The sequence below is a fragment of the Pteropus alecto genome, unplaced genomic scaffold (assembly GCF_000325575.1).
Source record: "Pteropus alecto unplaced genomic scaffold, ASM32557v1 scaffold152, whole genome shotgun sequence".
NCBI classification, from domain to species: Eukaryota; Metazoa; Chordata; class Mammalia; order Chiroptera; family Pteropodidae; genus Pteropus; species Pteropus alecto.
This window is the reverse complement of record NW_006432227.1, coordinates 11832670-11852814: the sequence shown is the minus strand read 5'-3', so window position 1 is coordinate 11852814 and position 20145 is coordinate 11832670. Positions and strand designations below refer to the sequence as shown.

At 46.4% G+C, this 20145-nt stretch overlaps 1 protein-coding gene and 1 non-coding gene across 2 annotated transcripts in view; both read right to left on the bottom strand.

Moving 5' to 3' along the window:
- The window catches only part of ANKH (ANKH inorganic pyrophosphate transport regulator), a 51731-nt gene that overhangs the window by 29721 nt on the left and 1865 nt on the right, over nucleotides 1-20145 (bottom strand). Inside the window, exons 2-5 of the mRNA XM_006907133.3 lie at nucleotides 18372-18588; nucleotides 8095-8213; nucleotides 5004-5087; nucleotides 1613-1783 (exon numbers count right to left, since the gene is read on the bottom strand). Coding sequence (XP_006907195.1) covers nucleotides 1613-1783; nucleotides 5004-5087; nucleotides 8095-8213; nucleotides 18372-18588 — 591 coding nt within the window. The remainder of the gene's footprint in view (nucleotides 1-1612; nucleotides 1784-5003; nucleotides 5088-8094; nucleotides 8214-18371; nucleotides 18589-20145) is intronic.
- Nucleotides 17805-17923, bottom strand: LOC112475918. Its single transcript, XR_003044913.1, has one exon. It is a non-coding gene; the product is annotated as a 5S ribosomal RNA (ribosomal RNA).

Below are 20145 nucleotides of genomic sequence, written 5' to 3'. Positions count from 1 at the left end.
ATGCTTAAAAATAATATAAGCAAATGCCTCTGTATTCAAGCCAGGTCGAATTAAAATAGTATGGACAGTTGAAATAAAATTCACTCAGACAGTTGGCAAGCTACTGTGAAATCAACACACATTTGGCCTTGATGGATCCAAACCACTGTTTTCCAAACAGAGCAATTCTAACCCAAGTAGATAGACCCCAACTCCACGGCCTGAGGAACAGCCTGGAAATTAGTCTTTGTTTAAATCATCAAGTTGACTGGCTAGAAGCCATGTCAGTAAAAGGTAACACTTGAAAGTAAAAAATTACTTATTTTGGAATCAGCTCACAAATGTGCCTAATTATTTGGACACTATGTAAATCTACTACAGAGGTTCTTACTCTCAAAGCTCTAACACATGTTCAGAAGCATAGGCAAAATAAAAGTATGGCAAAGAACATGCCATCTATTAAGAATTCTACAGAGGAGATGGGCATTATCTTTAAAGCCTGGCTTTCACTATTTAACTGTTGTTTTGATTGTTTATGAAGGTAAAAGACACGTCATGGGACCATCTCAGCCACCTATGTCCCTTTGCTGGTGGCTGCATGTTAAGAGATGGATCGTCAGCATGAAGGCCGATTTGATGTGGCTGTTCTTGTGATGGAAATAACTAGATATGGTTTTACTGGTGGCCTGACCTGGATCCAGGTTAAGTGGGCAATATAATTATCGTTCTGACAGGACGAACGTGACGTGGTCAAAGGTGGGATCAGGGGGTGGAGTGTCGTGATTTATTCGGTGCTATATATTGTCACGCTCATCTGCCGTATAGCTAGAGGAAAACTAACCCAATGACATCTACTACCTAAGAAGAGAAAAGATCAGCATACATACAAATCAGACACTGTCAATACTTTGATGAAAAGGATGCATTGGTCACTTGTGTCACATTATACCTTGCTTGTTTCTTATTCAACTTTTGAGGCACAGGCCAAGCTCCGCCTCCATCGAGGCGGCGTCCAGCCCCTATTACTACCTCCCTTCCCTCAGCTTCAGAGGCTCTTCTGTTCTCACGGTATCTATTTTCTTTCTTGGGTTCATGTCTACTGCTTTTGTGTTGGTCTTATCTGTCAAACGAGACATATGAGGGTGGGAATCATATTTAAGATTTCCCCATGGTACTTAAAACGCTCTGCTCATTACATCGAAGGTTCCTGCATGAGTGACTGTGTCTGGCCAGTCCAGAAAGTACAAACAAATCCTGAATCCCTGCTGTAAATTAAAAATAATCAAATGCGAGTTCAAAGGTACTATGGGTCCTAAAATCTTCGCGGACTACAGAATGACTTTTGACACTGGTGAGTAAGGACCATAAATGCGCATCTCCTGCTTGGCCTGACCTGTCTGACGGTACCTCGGTCTCATACAGAGATGAGGAGGTTGGAGAGTGACCTCCAAGATCACCTCCATCTCCAGAGTGCATCAGTCCTCCGGCTGTCTGTCCCTGTGGACACTCCCTTACACCTGAGGTCTTAGAGCACGTGCTCATTATACTGACTTCTCACTTCCTGGAGGGGCGGGGGGAGAACTTTATTCCACCCGAATGTACAGAAGGCTGCCGGCGAGTTCTACGCACGTACCCCCAGCTCCGGCCCGCTCCTGTCGGGGATGATGTCGTGGATGTTCCTGTAATAGCCCAGGCACAGGGTGGCACAGCGCACGAGGGCACCCATGTACAGGGAGAGGATGGGGATGAGCAGGGGCTCTCTGCACTCCAGGTGGCTGTGGAGCAGGATGGCTACGAAAACGACCTGAGAGATGGGGAGACAAGAACCGGTCAGACGGGGTGGGGGGACAAAACCAAGCAACTAAGCAACAGAAGCACGGCCCAAAGTCTGGCACCCACACGGGACGGACGGGTTTCTGAGCGAAAACCTCGATCGACACTGAGAAAAAAGAGTACAGCTACGGCTCAGTACAGCTCTCACAGAATTCAGGGCCACGCGCCTGGCATTTTGGACGATTACACGGCACTCTGTCATCATCGTCACTTTTAAGGCCACTGCGCACCTGGCTGAGGTGATCGCTAAAAAATAGCTAGAAACTTTGGCTCCCCAGGCCCCAAAGATGCAGCCAAGCTTTTCTCTCGAGGCTGAGGTGCATATATAATCCACACCTGAGGACCTAAGTTATCTTACACACACACACACACACACACACACACACACACACACACACACACATCAATGACCCGCTACAGAAAAACAGACGTTAGTGTTTATAAGATGGAATTCACTAAAAATGCTGCCAAAACACCAATATGAATTATTATAAAACAAGCTCAATTAAAATTTAAAGTATTAAGTTATAAAAGTGGAACAGGTCAAAAAATAGAGTCAAGAGGGACTGAAATAATAATAGAATCTCTGAAGTAAATGTGACAATGTATTTATCCTCCTGTCCGGCAGAGATCGGAGAAGCAGCCCTGCCTCCCTCCAGTGTCCTCCTGGGACCGACCCATTCAGAAGCCCACTGAGGCGTACTGGGTGCAAAAGCAGTGTGATGGACCGGGCAGCGGAGTGTGTGTGTGTGTGTGTGTGTGTGTGTGTGTGTGTGTGTGTGAGGGGGTGACATATTCCTCAGCTACATCGTCAACCTTAATAAGCCAAATATCCACAGAATGACAGGCATGTAAAATACGCTACCACCCGAGTGAGCCTGTCCAAATGAAGCTTGTCCCGATCACGTGAAATCAGTGACAACGGCAAGCTCAAAAAAGACGTCGGAGGCCCAGTGTGATTCACTAAACGAGCACATTCATTGCCACAGGGAACCCTGGAAAGCAGAGTGATCCCTCAAGACTCTACTGAACGAAAAAGAAGTGTTAGATGCTACAGGTGGTTTGCTTACAGCAGACGCCGATACCTGTCCCCGAGCTGTTGTTGTCAAACCAGTAAATGAGACAGACCCCGTCACGGATGCCCTCGGAGGAAGATGCAGGACAGAGGCACCACTTGGCTGCGTGGACACACTAGGCTGCCTGCGGCATGGACAATATAAGTGGACACAAACTGGGGCAGTGCTCTCACTGGTGGTCACCGAAGGACAGGAGCAGAGATGCCCACGGCCATCACCAGGCTTGTTGCTTCCTAGTGTAACCACCGCCGTGCTAAGTGAAGGCTGCAGAGACCAGCTGGGGAGCCTCGTGACGGACCCATCGTGTTTGGAACAGAGACTGAGGCTTCGTGATGGGGCGAAGGTGCCCGTTTATTTCGCCAATGAATGTGAGGCCTCTATGGTGTCCTAACATGCGAACTCTGACGCGCCCGTCTGCAGTGAGCTCATCATCCGACACACGCAAACGCACACTGCAAACCGAGGGGACCGTGTTTAGAGACTGAACACGTGCTGTATGAGAAACGAATACGTGAAGACCAACCCTTCCTCCGCCGAGTCCGGGAAGCCTCCGGGGCCGTGAGGATGGCCATGCAAGACCGAGGAGGAGGATCCGGACATGAAGGGAAAGGGAAGCAGCGGGAAAGCGGGCAGATGTGGGGAGCGCCCGGAAATGGGACGGAGGGATGGAGGGCCGGCAGGACGTGTTCGCCGGCAGTGCTCCCAAGGCCATGTTTTTAATAGTTTGGTGCCACGTGGTCCAACGCGTCGCGGAGCTTCCATCTTCACTGTGGATCGTGTCGTTTATCAATTTAAAATAACCCGTGGGCCTTTGCTTCTCACCCCAGAATTCCGACTTTGCATTGATAGAGTCATCGCAAAATGCCTGACTCTTTTCGGAGGGAAGCCGAGTGTCTTAGTGGTGAGGATTTTCCCTGTTACGTGCTGGCCCCACGCCAGGCGCTGCGGATGCCATGACAATTTACAGAGTCCCAGACCCCGTAATCTTGGAGCTGACAGTCTAGTCGAGGAGGTAGAGAAATGTTAATCAAACAGCAGTTTTAAAGCAGGTTTCAGGCAGGGGGTGAGGTGGACAGAATCTCCCTGAGAATAGATCACCATGGCCGCAGTGGGGACGGAGGGAGGAGAGTGAGGAGGCTCCTCAGGTGCTGCAGGTGGGGAGGGAGATGCCCTGGACCAGGGCGAGCGCGGCGGAGACGAGAGGAGAGGGCAGATCAAAAAGGACCTGGGACTAAAACCCAAAAGGCCGGTGATGATGAGGGGTGTCATTAGGGTGCTTTGCCGGATTCTGACCAGACGACAGGGCCATTAACTTACTCAATCCCTGTTTGCTATGGAAGACAGGGATTCAGGTTTAGGGTGCCTTTAAAGAACCCAAGTGGAAATATCAGAGACATTTCTCCGCCTCCATGGAGAAATCAGTCTCCCAAATCCCTGATTATCAGAATGCCGTGTAATTTATGGATTACAGGAATTAAATCTAATTTTCTGCTGAAACTTTTCATGCAGTATCCTTTGTGGAAAAAGGAAGAAAGGAGGATGGAAAACTAGGGCTGGTGCCAGGCCCCAGGGGGCTCGACTCGACAGACAGCGTGATGAAGGCCTCTTCTTGTCCGACGGCATCTGACTTCCCGGTTCTTTTTAAATGTGGAGAAATGACCTGCGAATGGCAGTCAGGCGTGGCAACAACATGAGAAACAAGATTTAAGAATAATTAAGATAGAGCTCTGCCTAGAACCAAGCGACAGGCCATGTATTGTCAGGCCACACAGAGGGCCGAGTGTCCACCCAGCCAAGTGCACGGTGACCCTATGGACACCCCACAATGTGCTCGCTGTGACTTTATAGTCATTTCACATGCAAGCTCTTTAAAAGCCCGGTCAAAAGCTCTGATGCTAAATTTAATTTCCTAAAACCCTCATTCAAGCACGATCATGCAGACTCGCATCCTAAGAGGCTCATTCTCCCGTCCGTTTCACAAACATTTATCGAAGTCCTCACCGGGTTCGAGTGAGGCAGGAACGCAGAGTGAACGAACGTAAGGGAGGCAGCAGGGCTTCTCCCACTCCAGAAAGAGGCTCTGAGAGCTCTGACCGACACGCAGACCTTACTCACCTGAGCTATGACATCTGAGATGGAGGCGCATCCTACCAGGAAACTGTATTTGTGTTTTAAGAGGATGCCAGCATGGGTCCACGCCTGCCGGAGGAAAAGAGTTCGGCATGAGAGACACCTTCAGGATTGTATTATTTCTGGTCATTGTGATTTACTGGGCGTTCCTGAAATAGACTTTCTACGCCCCATCCTCCCCTGCCAAACCTTAGGAGCACAGGTCTGATAAATCTTCAGTTGGTAAAATGACTGTAACATATTACTGGGCGTTCCTGAAATAGACTTTCTACGCCCCCACCCTCCCTCTAAACCTTAGGAGCACAGGTCTGATAAATCTTCGGTTGGTAAAATGACTGTAACATGGTGTGGTGGCCAGATCCATGTTCGATTTTTAAGTGAGATCAGTGACCACACAGTATTTAGTTCATACCAATTACATGCAGCCGAGTGCGCAGGCTGGGTCCACGCGCCTGGCAGGAAAGCCGAGTCGATACCAGGGATGGGGGAAACCGGTTCCCCTCTCTCCGAGCAGCTGAATCATAAGCCGCAGCACTCTGCGCAGATGAAGCCCGTATGAGGGGCCCTAACGTGGCTCTGAGTTACTGCCATCACTACAGGTTCTCAGGGACTGGGTAGGGTCCCTCTACTTCCTTCTCTTCAGGTTTGCGCAGGATCTGGTCCGACACTTTGTGCCATTAAGGGAAATTAAGAGGAAGGTCCTTTAAGGGGAGTAGACAATGAGAAGCCCAGGAGACGGCAGGTTTGGAGACGTTCTGAAGTTCACGATAGCATCTGTTTAAGGATCAACCTTCTACCCTGTAAAGGCCAATCTGGACTGACACAGAAACAATATTTCCTCTGAGCTCAATAGGTCTGTGTCAAGACTTTACATAGCGGCTGCTACATCTACTTCTTTCCTCGGCTTATAGGTCCCAAGGTGCCAAATGTGAAAAGAAACGCAAACTGTAGATAACATTTGCAAATAGCAGCTTCTGGGCTGTCTTTGTTGACCAAACGCCAGCTGCACAATAAGCTCTGTGGTTTTCAAATATTATTTCTCCTACCAATATATCAAGACCACGATACAGGGGCTGCGTGTGCGTGTGTGTGTGTTTGGAGAGATGACCTGCTTTTCATAAATGTTCATTATTTTGGTTTTTAGTAACAGTCTCTTACTCTTGGGGTCTTTGGGGAAATGGATAGGCGAACCGCGGAAGAAAAGGGTGCTCATCGTTTGTGTTCTGGGGTTACACGGAGTTTTGGAAACTCTCACGGCAAACAAGGACAGCTAAAAGGAATTGGGATCTAAGGCACTTAAGAGTTTGTGGTTCACTTTCACTCACAGTCCCGAGTTCCCCTAATTCCCCGAATGCCTGGAACTCTTCTACGTGTTTGTGATACGAGATGGGTGGGCGGCCATTAGAGCAACACCACGGACTCTGTCTAGGAAGTCAGGCTTTTCCTCTCATAGGGGGTGAAAAAGATCACTTCGTCCAGTTCTCTCACTGATTTGAAAGCACTGTGGTGCCACCGTAGGCCGCCACGGACACCTTGGAGAATCTGGTTCTGTGGGCCCCAACACCTTTGCTTTTTTCTTTTCTGGGTATGTGTCAACTCGGAGTGATCACACCTGGTGATGAGAAAAAAGGGTATCCAGGTACGAGTGCTCTGATGGCCAAATTCTCTACCTAAAGCGACAATTTAGAATCAGACCTGAGAGTTTAAAATTTAGGGCTCCCCTGTGAACTGGTGGATAGCTGTCACAGAGTCACTGAGAACATGTCACTAACCTAACCGCAGGCAAACCGAGACTTCCGATGACGTCTGGAAAAATGGCCCGCACGTATTTTTACCTTGCCTCATTCGGCCATGGATTCGGGGCTGCTGCCTCGCCTCCATGCAGATGTCCCTTTACCTCACGTAGCGAATGGATATAAAACATGAGGTAGGGCTGGTAAGAAAACCACACGGATTAAAATGTTTACGTCTCCTTCCAAGGGTAATTTAAAATGAAAGGGCTTCTTTTCCAGTATTGGACATGACTGGAAATACTCGTTTTGCTAAGTCTTATGTCTATAACACAGAGGAACAGGAAAAAAGCATCGTCTGAGAACTCTTCAGGACCATGACGAAGAATTTCATCTATGGAAGTGAGCCGCCCTGAGCTAATGTGGAAAAGCCGGTTATTGAAGTGATGAAATCCCATCCGTCTATTCCAGAGATTCTCATTCTAAAAAGCTTTAGGTGCTTAAATCAAAAAAGGAGCAAGTTTATCGTCAGAAAGCTAGCCTGATCCTTTGATCCTAAATATGTCAAAGAACTTTACATATGAATCAAAATTTTCAAATGCCCTCTCTTGCTGCCTGTCAAAACTTATTACAAACATAGACGATTCTCATAAACTGGCAAGACGGACTGGTTAAAAGTCAATGGTCCATTGGAAACCTTCCGGCTGCTGGGTGTAAGATGGTGCAGCCACGATGGGACTCAGTACAGTGGTTCCTCGAGAAATTAGAAAGAGAATCACTGCATGGTCCGGCAATGCCACTGCTGGCTATATACCCCAAAGAAGCAAAACAGAGACCCAAAGAGATATCCGGATACCCAAGTTCAGAGCAATGTTACTCTCAATAGCCAAAAGTGGGGAGTAACCCAGATGTCCACTGGCGGACGAATGGAGAAACAAAATGTGATGCATACACGCAGTGGAGTATCAGTCGGCCTTAAAAAGGAAGGTTATTTTGACACATGCGCCAGTGCGGGTGAACTCTGGAGACATTATACGCAGTGAAATAAACCAGTCTCAAAAAGACACGTCCTGTAATCCCACTCGTACGAGGCGCCCAGAGTAGTCAGATTCATAGAGACGGAAAGTAGAAGAGTAGATGCCAGAGGCTGAGGGGGGTGGGGAATGGGCAGTTAGGACTTAATGCGGACAGGGTTTCAGCTTCACAAGATGAGAAGAGTTTTGAAGGTTCACAGCGAAGCGAACGCACTTCGTGCCATTGAACCGTATACATAAAAATGATTAAAATGGTTTAAGTCTTAGGTTGTGTCTATTTCATCGTAATTTAAAAAAGCCGACTCTACTCACCATCGCGTCCATGAAGGGGAAGGCGGCGAGGTACAGGAAGGCCCTTCTTGTTTTGCTCCCCACCGACTCATCCACGTGGTGCAGTTTATTGATGATGTAGTAGCCTAAGTCGCTATAGGCTGCAAAAGCCAAAAAAACATACACCGTGGTAGTCAGAAAAAGTTACCTTTGTATGCTTTTCCTCTCAAAAGTTTAAACACGATTTTAAATGTAATATATCCATAAATATATATATTGGTAGAAAAATGTGAAAATTTAGATGACCGTTTTTTTTTTTTATGGGGGTGCGTGTGGCGGTGTGCATGTGTGTTTTAACGGAAAGATGGGATCACGCCGTGTACACGCTCTTGTGAACTACGAACCGTTTCCACGTTTCCACCTGTCAGTGCTTGTACTACGTTTCTTTTCATAGGTATATTTAGCATCTTAATCTCCTAGGACCGTACATTTAGGTGGTTTCCATTAGTTTGATGCTATAAAAGAAGGCTTGATAGATAAGTCTGAAGCTAAACGCTCACACATATTTTTAATTATTTACTAAGGGGAAAATCCCCAGATGCTACCATGCCTTTTCAGAAAAAATTTTAAAGCTTTTCACCACTCGCCATTCCTTTCCTTCCGTTTTATGTCTGGCAGGAGGTGGCGACGTTGGGCATAACCCTGCCCAGTGAACAAATGATATCTCTGAGGTGCTTCTGAAGTCCCTCCGACATCAGGGTTTGTGACCAGTGTGTGACTGGAACGTAATGGGGACTTAACCACTATGGGCCGAATGGGAGCCTAGGTGTCAAACAGATGTAAAGGAAGCATGAGAAAGCTCATCTCGATGCACGAGTGGGGCATTCCGACGGATGTGAGCAAAGATAACGTAAAAGATTAAGCTTGTTCTATCTCATCGATACGCGTTGAGGCCGCATAGGAAAATACTCAGCTCTGTGTTTTTTTGTGGTTTTACAAGTGCTTTAACAGAAGTGTTCCCGCTGATTTCGTCCTTTTAGAAATATGAATGTGAACGCACTGGTAACTACAGGCCGTTCTGAAATCAGAACGGAGACAGGGCACAGCGAGAGCCTCACTTTGGGAGGAGGAGTCAGAATCCTTCCCCCCATTTCAAAGCTTGGGGGACGACTTATGACCACATTAACTGGTAAAAAGAAATGACCGTCCATCTTCTGTCAGAATGAGTCTTGAATTACGGAAACTGTGAACTCGGAGAGGTCTTAGCGATGATAACAAGAATGCTTAAATGCACGAATGGGAACCCCAGCGGGGAAGGAGGTGCAAGTAAGTGGTTTCGAGGGGAAGAGGGCAGGAAGAGAGAAGATGCGTGGAGAACAAGGCGGACGGGGGAGGCCAATGCAGCATGAGAGGGGCAGAGGTGAAAACCATAAGGTGAGCTGCCAGGTAACCAAAGGTGTCAGGTGCGGAGTGTGTTGGGGCCACTGAGGCAGCAGGAAGATGCATCCAGGAGGGAGGGTGTTGCCCGGTGGCAGAAAGAGAAAAGGCATGGGAAGGCGGGATTAGTTACAGAGAGGGACAGGGTCGGAAGGAGGCCGTTGTGATGTCCCTGTCTGGATCAGAAGATACACAGGTAGAAGTGGATTGGAGAAAGCTCCAGCTGAGGCATTCAGACCTGAGATAAGCTGGCAGAATCATGGAGCCAGGACGGAGATGTTACTTTATCATACAATTAGTCTACTTTAGGTGCTGAACCTTGGACATTTTGTCTTAAAGTTTATTGTTGCTGCCGTTTATTTGTGCATTTGTTTCCATTTAGTCAGGGAAAGTTCACCGTGCTAGGACCTGCAAAGGGACGGTGCTGACCGTGTCCAAAGCACTGCTGGCCCCTGGCAGAGGCCGCCGGCCATGCTAAGGGCGGCCACGCCGGGCGAGCAGAGCAGTGCAATGCCAAGTGCAAGAGCCCAGGGCTGGCTATGAATAGCTCATGAGCTAGAATTCCCCGGCAAAGGTTAGAGTTGACATAAAATGCCAGCCGAGTGGACGTGACTGGGGACCAGAAGACTGGTGAAAGGCTAGGGTGTGGAGGGGTGGTGTTACGGGCTGAACTGAGTCCCTGCGAAATTCTCCTGTTGAATCCTAGTCCCCAGTCCTCAGAATGTGACCTTATTTCGAAACAGAGTCATTGCATAGGATTGGTTAAGATGAGCTCATCCTGGAGTACAGTGGCTCCCAATCCATCATGGCCAGTGTCCGGCAAAACTGGACACAGAGGTAAATGTGCACTAAGGGAAACGCCACGTGAACCTGAAGGCAGTGACTGAGGTGATGCCAGCAAAAACCAAGGAACGCACAGATGCCAGCGAACTACCAGAAGCCGCGGGCGGCGCCTGAACAGACCCTCCCTCCCGGCCTCGGAAGGAGCCAACGCCGATGACACTGTGATCCGCCAGCCTCCGGAACTGTGAGACGATAAATACACTGCTGTCGTTGGAGCTAGCCAGTGTGTGCGGCTGTGTTAGGACAGCCCTAGCAAACTCACGCAGGTGGCTTCTGAGAAAAGGAGAGAGTTATGTTCCCGTGAGGCAGGGCCAAGGAAGACAGGACACGCGAGTCTGAGACTGAGAGCTGGGTGCAGTTGGCGCGTATGGCCTGGGTCTGCAGACAGCAACGTCAAGGAGCTTCTCTACCCTCTGTGAATATACCTACATACGTTAGACGACTTTAACTCGATTATCAAAAACAGTGCCTTTCTGCAGAGTAACGAAGAGTAAACGTGGAAAGTTTAACTGGGGTGGTGAGCCCGGCCCCGCTTTCTGACTCTGGTGGAATGTGCTCCCTGCCCCTGCAGCTGGCATTGGGCTCTTCTGGGGTCTCCAAGTTCTGGGGTACTCTGGGACCGACAGGTCCAAGGCTGCCTTTGCTTCTCTTTCCTTCTTTTCCTCTTCCGGCTACCAGAAAAATGTGGAGGCCAAGGAACGCTTTTTCTTCCCGTTCTGTTTTTTCCTCCCTTCCTTCTCCTCCTCTCCTACAGGGCAGAGGAAGAGTCTGATAATAATAAGCACGAAGGCTGTTTCCACCTGTGAGCTGCGAATATAAAACCCTGGCAGCTGGTTTTCACTGTCCCCTCGCCCCTCCTCCCAGCCTGTGTCCTGGAGCTGTTTCTGGCTGGAGCTGCTGGCTGGGGGTAATTTGTTTAAAGTGCTTTGCATAGAGTCCCTAATTACCAGGCTAGCTGCTTAAACAAGTCAGTAACCTCCAACTTGCATAAACTGCCTTAACCGAGGAGATTGTTCTGAAGAAGCTCGTATTCTTTATGAAGGGCGGAACATTAAAAAGAAAAATTAAACGAGGTTTCTTAACAGATTTCCTGATGTGGCTGCAGTAGGAGGACACTGACTTGACTTATTTATTAAATATGTCAACAGCTTTGACCCCACCCAGCGAAGGAGAAAGCAGAAGGGCCATTCGAAGCCCTAGCTCCTCTGACCTCAGCCTGCTGGCCTTGATGGTTGTCCATCTAGTTCATCCAGTAGTTACCAGCACTTGTAAGATGCCAAGAAATAGCAATACTAACCCAAACAAATCTGTATACCTGTATCTTCCCATGGGAATCCGGGAGAAAGCCAGCCTCCAATTTTAATAACAAGATAATATGTGTGTTTCTGAGAGGCCAATTTGAGAACCCTTATTCTAATTTAAATTCCCAAGTTCCCTTGCTTAGAAGTCTCACTCTGGATTTGCCCACTATGCTTCTGTTTATTGGGCTTTCACAGGGGCGGGTACCTTCTCCGCGTTTCTAATATATCATTTCCAAAGTGTGTGGGTTTGTATGGCTGATATTTAAATCACTTCGGCAAAAAAGGTTGCATGACTTTCACGCGTCGGGCCCTGTGCCAGCTAACCCGGCAGTGAAGAGGCTGGTTACCTGTCTGAGGGCAGGTCGCAGACACGGGATATGCTCATGTACAGTCTGCACCGTCACCGTCATCTGGAAGATATGGGGATGGGAGGAACCAACACTGCCCAGGCCTTGGAGAGACATCATAAACCCATGCACGAAGGAAGTAAAGCAAACGTGAAGTTTTAGCACAAGAACGTAAGTTCTGTCTCACTGGTGGTATCAAGCGAGAGTCTCTGGAGTGGAGTGTGTAATGATATACTGTATAATGATCTGCTTTTCTCTAGAGAACATGCCCGATTCATGTCTGGATCCCCAGGATTCAGCCCAGGGTTTGCCACATAGAGGCGTTCAGGAGATACTGCCTGAATAAATTCATGACTCCATTACCCCGAAGAGGTGACTGGGACAGACAGACTGCAAAAACGTCCCCGATTCCTCTCTCCTCCTTACACCCCTACTCTGCAATGGTGGAGTCTAGTTCCTACCCGCTGGCCCTGGGCTGGCTTGTGATTTGTCTTGGCCAGCAGTACACGGTGGCGGCGATGGCCTGTCTCTTCTGACTCTTGGCCTCAGGAGACCTTGTGTGCTCTGTCCTCTCACTTGGAGTACTGCCTCAGCAGCCCAGGCAAGCTCGGGTTGTGCCGGTGCAGGATGAGAGACTGTGTGGAACAGAGCCCTGCTGACACAGCAGGGGCCACCCAGACCGGCCTGCAGTCAGCGGGCAGCACCGCCCCGCCCCGCGCCCACCCTGCCATGATCCTATCCAGATCAGCAGAGCCTCCTGCTGTCAGCCAACCACAGAGGCACAAGCACAGCCATGTCCACCCAGCCAACCCATGGCCCGGAAGCAAGAATAAATGCTTGTGTTTTGAGTCACTGAGTATAGGGGTGGTTTGTTACACAGTGACAAATTGTGAGACGATACTGAAACTGCCTGTTCATTGCTAGCATCCTTGTTGGTGTAAATTACATCAAATTGTACCAATTCACCCTTCACAGGGCTGCTTCATAATCATAAATAATGGAAAAGTTTGTTGACAAGGGAAGACTGACAAACAGAACCACTCTAGAAATTACTTCAGTTGCAACTGCTGCTCCCCTGAGCTCTGCTGACTGCCCAGGCTGCTCTGGAAGAGGCCTTACAGGTCCCTGTTGAGAATAAACATGTAAAAGAATAAAAACCCCCAGCAGTGGTTTCTCCACCTATGTGACGTAGCTGGCCATGCAATACTACTTCCGCGAAGGTGAAATTAACTTGCACCTAAACAAAACCAAATACGAGGTCAGCAAGTTTTCCTCTTTTATAGGTCGAGAGAGAAGCTGGATAACACCTGCGCCCAGGCTGTTGGCCTAAATTAAGGTATGGCGGTGGCGGATCCCATGCCTTGCAATTAAAAAAAATGGTGTCTCACCGATGAGTCTATGACAAGAGTACTGGCTACAATTTAGCTTAAAAAGGGACACTTACTGGCAGGTGCCGAACAAAGGCCAAGAACAAAAAGCCAGAAATACCCACAAAGGCACCTGTAATTTGCGTATCTAGAGCCAGGCTATGGGTGTGCATAGAGGAGACACAAACTTCTAGGCCATCTTCAAGTCTGTCAGTCCCACACGAGTCCAAGTGTCTTCTCATTTGGCTTACTGCAGAAGGTTTTGGGGTGGGGGTTATTGGGTACATTTTTTCTGTAGCCATCTTTCCCTGACATGCCTGTGCAGGGGCCTGTGTGGCCTGTGGGATCTGCTCCAGCCATGTCTGAGAAGACCCACAACAACCATGTGCAAACCTCTCAAGGAGATGAGAACGCCTGGATCACTGGGAGGGTCCACCAAGAAAAAAAAAAATCAGAGCAAAAGAATATGAAACAGAAGGAAGAAGAATTCATTTTTCAACTACAGCGAATGTAATGAAAAGGAGCTAGCGAAAGGATCTTTCCTCTGTTGGGGCAAACACAGTAATAGAGCTTTCCGCATTCTCTGACCTGAGCCCACCTCTAACGCCCGACCGTGGGCCGTCAACTGATGCCCGCAGGTGACACCAGGTACATGAGGGCAAGGAGCTAGGTCTCAAACTGCCTTTTCAAATATGGAGATGCTCACATTTGAAATCCTTTCTAAATGAAGACGATCTTCCAATGATGGGTAGGTTGTTAGCAGATACTGGAATTACGAAGTGTCAAAGTTCACCCAGAGGGAAAAAAAACCTAAGAGAAGGCCATGCTGGAAGCATCATGCAATACACAATCTTTGAAAAAAAAAAAAAAAATCTTAGAGTACCTAAACCAGGTAGTAGCAACCAAGGAGATGATGCAGAATGAGAAAATGCATCTAACTTTTCTAAATATTAAAATCTCTTTAGAGGCCATAAAGAAGCAAATAAGCAGAATAGATACATCCTTCTTGGCTAAAGTTATATTAAACATACTGACTTGAGTGCTAGAATAAATATGCTTTATTCGATACGGTTGTCCCTGACAGGTCATGAAAAATGTCCGCTGGTGTCAAAGGATCTTCAGATTACTCAGATATGGCCACGGGGCTCACTGCCAGAGGCCTTCCCTGCCCTTTTCCTCCTCCTGCTTTGACTTCCCTGATCCGCTTCCCTCTCCTCCTTCCTCCCTCTCCCTTTTGCTATCCTGGTTGTCTACAGCGCTCTTTGAGAGTCTTAAGCTGCACACTCCCTTTACCTGGATACCTGCCCCGAGCCGAGTACATGGCACCTCTCACATTCAACACTGAACTTTTTCTTGCTTTACTTCTCCCCCATTTAAAGATGGGTGGCTGCTGTGTGCCACCCACATCTTTTTCTCACCAAGGATTCCTGCTTTTCTTTTTTCCCGCCGTTGCTCTGCTTTTTCAAGTCCAGAGATGGCTTTTAACTCCCCCTACTTTGGTTTACTTTAACCATCCCTCAAGTCCTCTCGCTGGCTGCAAACAGCTTTTGCCAGCATTCTTCTAGAAATCGGTGCCAAACATGCATCCTTTTCCATCGACTGCAACTACGTGAAGAGGGGGTGTGTCTGCCACCACACCTTTTGTACCTCTGTTCCCAACTGTTGGTCAATAGGAGCTGGAATGAAATGTACATACTATTTGTTCAATAAGTATTTCATTGGACCGTTGACAGGACAGATGGGGACTGAATTATTTTAAAAGGGAGTTAAAACAAAAGGCAATTCTCACTGTCATTCTTCTTTGGTCAAAGCCCCTAATATTCAAAGCAGAAAGTAACATCTCTATTAAGACTAGCGGTATATCTTTTTACAGTTAACGTTCATATAAATGACAGCGTAAGGCAAAGTGGAGAAATTTTATAAGTGAGAACATTTGGAAAAGAAATATATTTGTTAAATGTACAGAAGGCATCATGCTGGGAAAAGTAACTAATATCACAGAGAGTAACATGAGTAAAATGTAAAGGAGGAAACAAAGCAGAAAGAAATCAAGGAGAGTTGGCCATTAAACTGGTGTTAAAAACACAAGCCATGTAATAGGCAAGAAGAGTCGCCATTTGGAATTTTATACGGCTCTAGCAAGATGTTAATTTAGGGCCTTGGGTCAAATTCTCCATTTCTTCTTGTAGCAGAGATAAGGAAAAAATCAGAAAGAATTGTATGGAGCTACAACTCACACTTTCAGAGCCGGTTAAGAGATGACCCACTCCACGAGGCCCTTCAGAGAAATAATCCGAAACCCCGGGAACTCTAAGAGAAAGAATATCTTCCTCCTCTGTGTTCTCACACGGCCTCCTATAAATGCCACCGAAAAGTTGGAAGGTCTTGATAAAAGAAATAAATTCATTAAGGCGATGGAGAAATGGCGATGAGGAATTAAGGCAATCGGACTAGTTTCACCTGCACAAAATATAGAAAAATTAAGTTTCGAGCTTGAATTCCTCGGCTCGTCCTTCCACTCTGAGTTAAGCATGGTGAACTCGTGATATAGAGCTGCTTCTGCTTCCTTCAGGCCCCTCAGGAGCTGTGTGTGGATGGAACGCACCTTCATCTCAATATCGGTCCAAGTAAATATCATTAAAAAGATGGCCTGAGAGCACACACGGCTTCTCAAGTCAAACACATTTGGAAAGTGTGCCTTTCTGTTTTATCTATGTCGCTGTTCCCTTGTCACAAGCATAGTTATCCAAGAGGTGACTGTAAAAGGAGACAGGTAAGTAGCCGTTTTCAGCATTACTAGGACGTGACAATGGGTTTAAGTGTTCGGAGCAGGTGACACATAAAGTAGAATCTGAACGGGGGGAAGGTTATTGATGGTAGAAAAATAGCATTGGAAATGGATGGCGATGGAGCAACATCCCTGCCGTAGCCTGTGGTCAAATTAATGGGAAACGAAGGATGGGCAAGACCTGCATCTAGAGAAGTTACCAGAAAAGGAGGAGGAAAAGCGAGCGAAGGTGGCTGATGCAGCCGACAGCAGAAAGCAAGAGTGATTAAAGATTCAGGCGGAAAACTGAAACGAGGCCGACCAACGGCGAGAGGGGCGCATCATTAAAATCTGAGTTCCACATGCTTGAAAGAAACTGATATGCGATTTCTCAGCAATTATAGAAAACATCTATTTGGTGGAAAGAAAAAATATATAATTGTAAAAATATTAACAGTGGTAAAAACGACTGCTAAATATACATGGGATTGGTTCAATCGAATTTAAGATTTTTATGATTCCATTTCAAAACTGAAAACTTTAGATCTCACTTGGAAAATGACGTCGACGTTTATCTCAATGACCCGTGTTCCTCACAACGGTTTCAATAACGCAGGACACTCAGCTTTTCTCTTCCAAAATTACTGACAGCTAGTAACAAACTATTAGTCCCAAAGTCGTAGTCAACCATGGCGAAAGCAGGGAGGGTCACGTTTATTTAGAATTCCAAATGAAAAAACTAGTAGTAGAAGGGAACCAATTTACCCGTTCAGACCAAAAAAATTATCTAGACCTATTCATTTCATGTCTGGCGTTTTCTAATATATGTATCATCTTTGAAAATGGCCCAGAGCAAATCCAGCTGCAGAAGTTTTCTTCGAAACTCAGTCCACAGTTAGCATTTAGGGCGTAAGTTGAGGGATAGATAGAAAGGCCTCTTCTCTCAAGCCCGTGCCTGGAAGCTCTGAGCCCAAATTAAATGGCGAATATATCGACACCCTGGCTCAACACCTGGCCCATGAGTAGCAGCCTCGTTTCCACACTGTTCTTGGCACCAAATTCTATGCTACATTAAAAAGGCAAACCACGAAGGCCTCGCCCCATTTACTTTTGGATTCGCAGTTATGTGAGGAAACATTAGCTGCCATCTGAATACATTAGCTGCCATCTGAATACATTAGCTGCCATCTGAATACATTGTAAATGGCTTGGGTTTATCTTCTGGATCCTTCATTCGACACTGACATTCACGGTCCTCATAGGACCAGTGCTAATTTTAAAGTGCACGACGGGTTTACGAAGTGTCATTCATAAATGGTTTTGCTCAACTGGGTTCAACAGCTGTGCCATTCAACTGTTACGCCAGGTAAGCCGAGCTGTTTTAAAGCCAAGAAGGTCTGAAATCATGGCCTCGGGGTTTCAAAACCGCCAGGAAGGCAGCGGAAGTAGAATCTGGCCCTAAAAGAGGGCGCTTTTCGCTGTCTGCACGACATGGCTTTCTCGTCTTTTCATGGAAGGAACATCACTCAGAGCATTTAGTTTTGTCTTTGAATGAACTAGAATAATGAGACCCTGTAAAGTGCATTAATTTTATTAAAAAATAATTTTTTTTTAGGCGAAGCGATCCTTGGTTGACTTCACAGATTGCAAAGACTTTGTCAGCTTACAATCTCTTATTTTTTATTTTTTACATCTACAGCACCTGGTCTTCCTAGGTGGTCTCCCATCCAAGTACTAACCAGGCCCAACTCTGCTTAGTTTCCGAGATCAGATGGGATCGGGCTTGTTCAGGGTGGCATGGCCGTAGACTAAAGTGAGTTAATTTTAATACATAACACAATCAGTCTTGTGTTTTCATTACTGACGAGTATTAATTTCAAATAACATCCTTCTATTTTTATTCCTAAGATGAAGTGAGTATGTACAATAATGCGTGTCTCTAACAAAAGCACCTGCTGTTTTGTTGACCTTACTGAATGCTAACCTTAGATCCGATCACCTATTAATGAAATCACTTTCTTGGTGACACGGGGTTTGGGAACTAGAGAAACAAAACAACAGCTTCCCAGAGAAAACACATTTTCTTTTCTCAAGCTAGGAGCACAAACTCCATTCCTTCCATCTCTTTAAATTTTCATGGGAAAGATCAAATAACTACTGAAGAGATCACCTATGACAATAAATACATTGAAACAAGCCGGAAGGAAATGAGAAACCATCAAAGCCAGACCCTTCCATGATGTGTCAACAGCCTTACCTATCAGGGTGTGAAATACGGCAGCGATGGCACCAGCCACCACCATGCACAGGACAGCTTTGGTCCTGTCTCGCTTGCTGTTCACAAACACCAGGCCCACGTTTTTAAAGTCACTCATGGGGCCGGTGAAGAACTTCATCAGGGAATAGGCCAGCCCGTAGCTGGCCAGCATCTCCACCGCATCCTCCTTCACAGCCGCGATCCCCCGGTTCAAGGCCTGTGAGGGGGGAAAGACAACCCACGTACAGCATTAGAAATGTCGTCTCATCTCTAGGGAATCACACTTTAAAATACAGCTCAACAGATCACGTTTCTATGGAAACGCTAAGCGGCTTATAGGGTAAATCTCGCTGTAATTTCATAAAAGTTATTAGTTTTCATTTTCATCCATATTAGCTTTAGTTTGAAATATCTTCTTGTGCGAGAGATGCCTGTCCATTGGGGTTAAAGTCATAGAAGAAAAACCCAACAGGCATTTTATGTTAATATCGGAAAATAATTCTACGAAGCGTAACACGTTAAACTTTATTTGTAGGCCGAATCTATAATAACAGCAATAGTTGTTCTGGAAACGAGTCAACCACTTTTATAGAGTGGATGATGGTTTCTGTTTTCTTTTAATGAAGGGGTGTGTGTGTGTGTGCGCGCGCACACGCGCACACGCGCAGACATGCACCCAGGTGTGTGCACACACTTAGCCTGAAAGACTGTGTACGTGTTACATAGGCAGCCTTCACAGCATAGAGTGAGTTCCATGCAATGAAAAAAGGCATTGAAGGAATTTATTATACCGTCAATAGATGCTATTCACCTGATTTTCTTTAACTTGAAATATATTACTAAATTCTGTGCAGAAAAATACAAAAAGCAAAAACAAAAAACCCTTTAAACCAAATACATGTTTTTGAATAGCGCTTGCTCAAGACGATGCAAACGCAGAAGATTCTGATGATGTTATCCACCTCCACGAAGGACCGTCTGAGGTACTGGTGGCTTCTCGGGGTGGCATTTCCAAACTAACTCCCCCACCTACTAGACAAATAAATGGCATCGGACAGGGCGGGAGTGGATTCCTGGTGCAGAGAGCGTCTATTTTAAAAATGTCACCAGCATGTCGTGTCTGTCTTTAAGATCAGGCAACTGACTGGGCAGGAGAGACAGTTTTTTTGTATAGTTATATTTTTTTAAAAATAGATTTTATGTTTTAGGGCCATTGAGGAAATGGAGCAGCAAGTATAGAGAGTTTCCATATAATGCCTGTCCCATCACACACACAGCGCCCCGCCCCCAACAACGTCCTCCACCCGAGTGGGACATTGATTATAATCGATGGCCCTACAGTGACCCACCACTATTACTCAGTGAAAATTCATGCTTGGTGTTTTACATTCTAGGGTGTTTTACATTCTAGACGTGTATCCACCATTATATAGTTGAACATTTGATCCAAAGCAGTTTGCAAAATACATATCTAAAATACCGACGTGCAAAACGATTTTAGAAAAATCTAGAATAAAAATGTAGGCCAGCTGTAGGTATTCTTCTGACAAACTCGGCATTATATGAGCTAATTGTTTCCAATCATATCTTGAATAATTGTTCCTGATAATTGTTTCCAATCATATTTGAATCCTTTTCCTTCCTTCCAACAATAACAAAAAAAATTTCCATGAGAACCTTTTCAGCCTTTGCAGAGCATACCTGCCATAATGCCTTCCCTTAAAAGCAAATTTTCCTTCTACCGAAGCTGATCTAATACCTTAACACCCTAAAG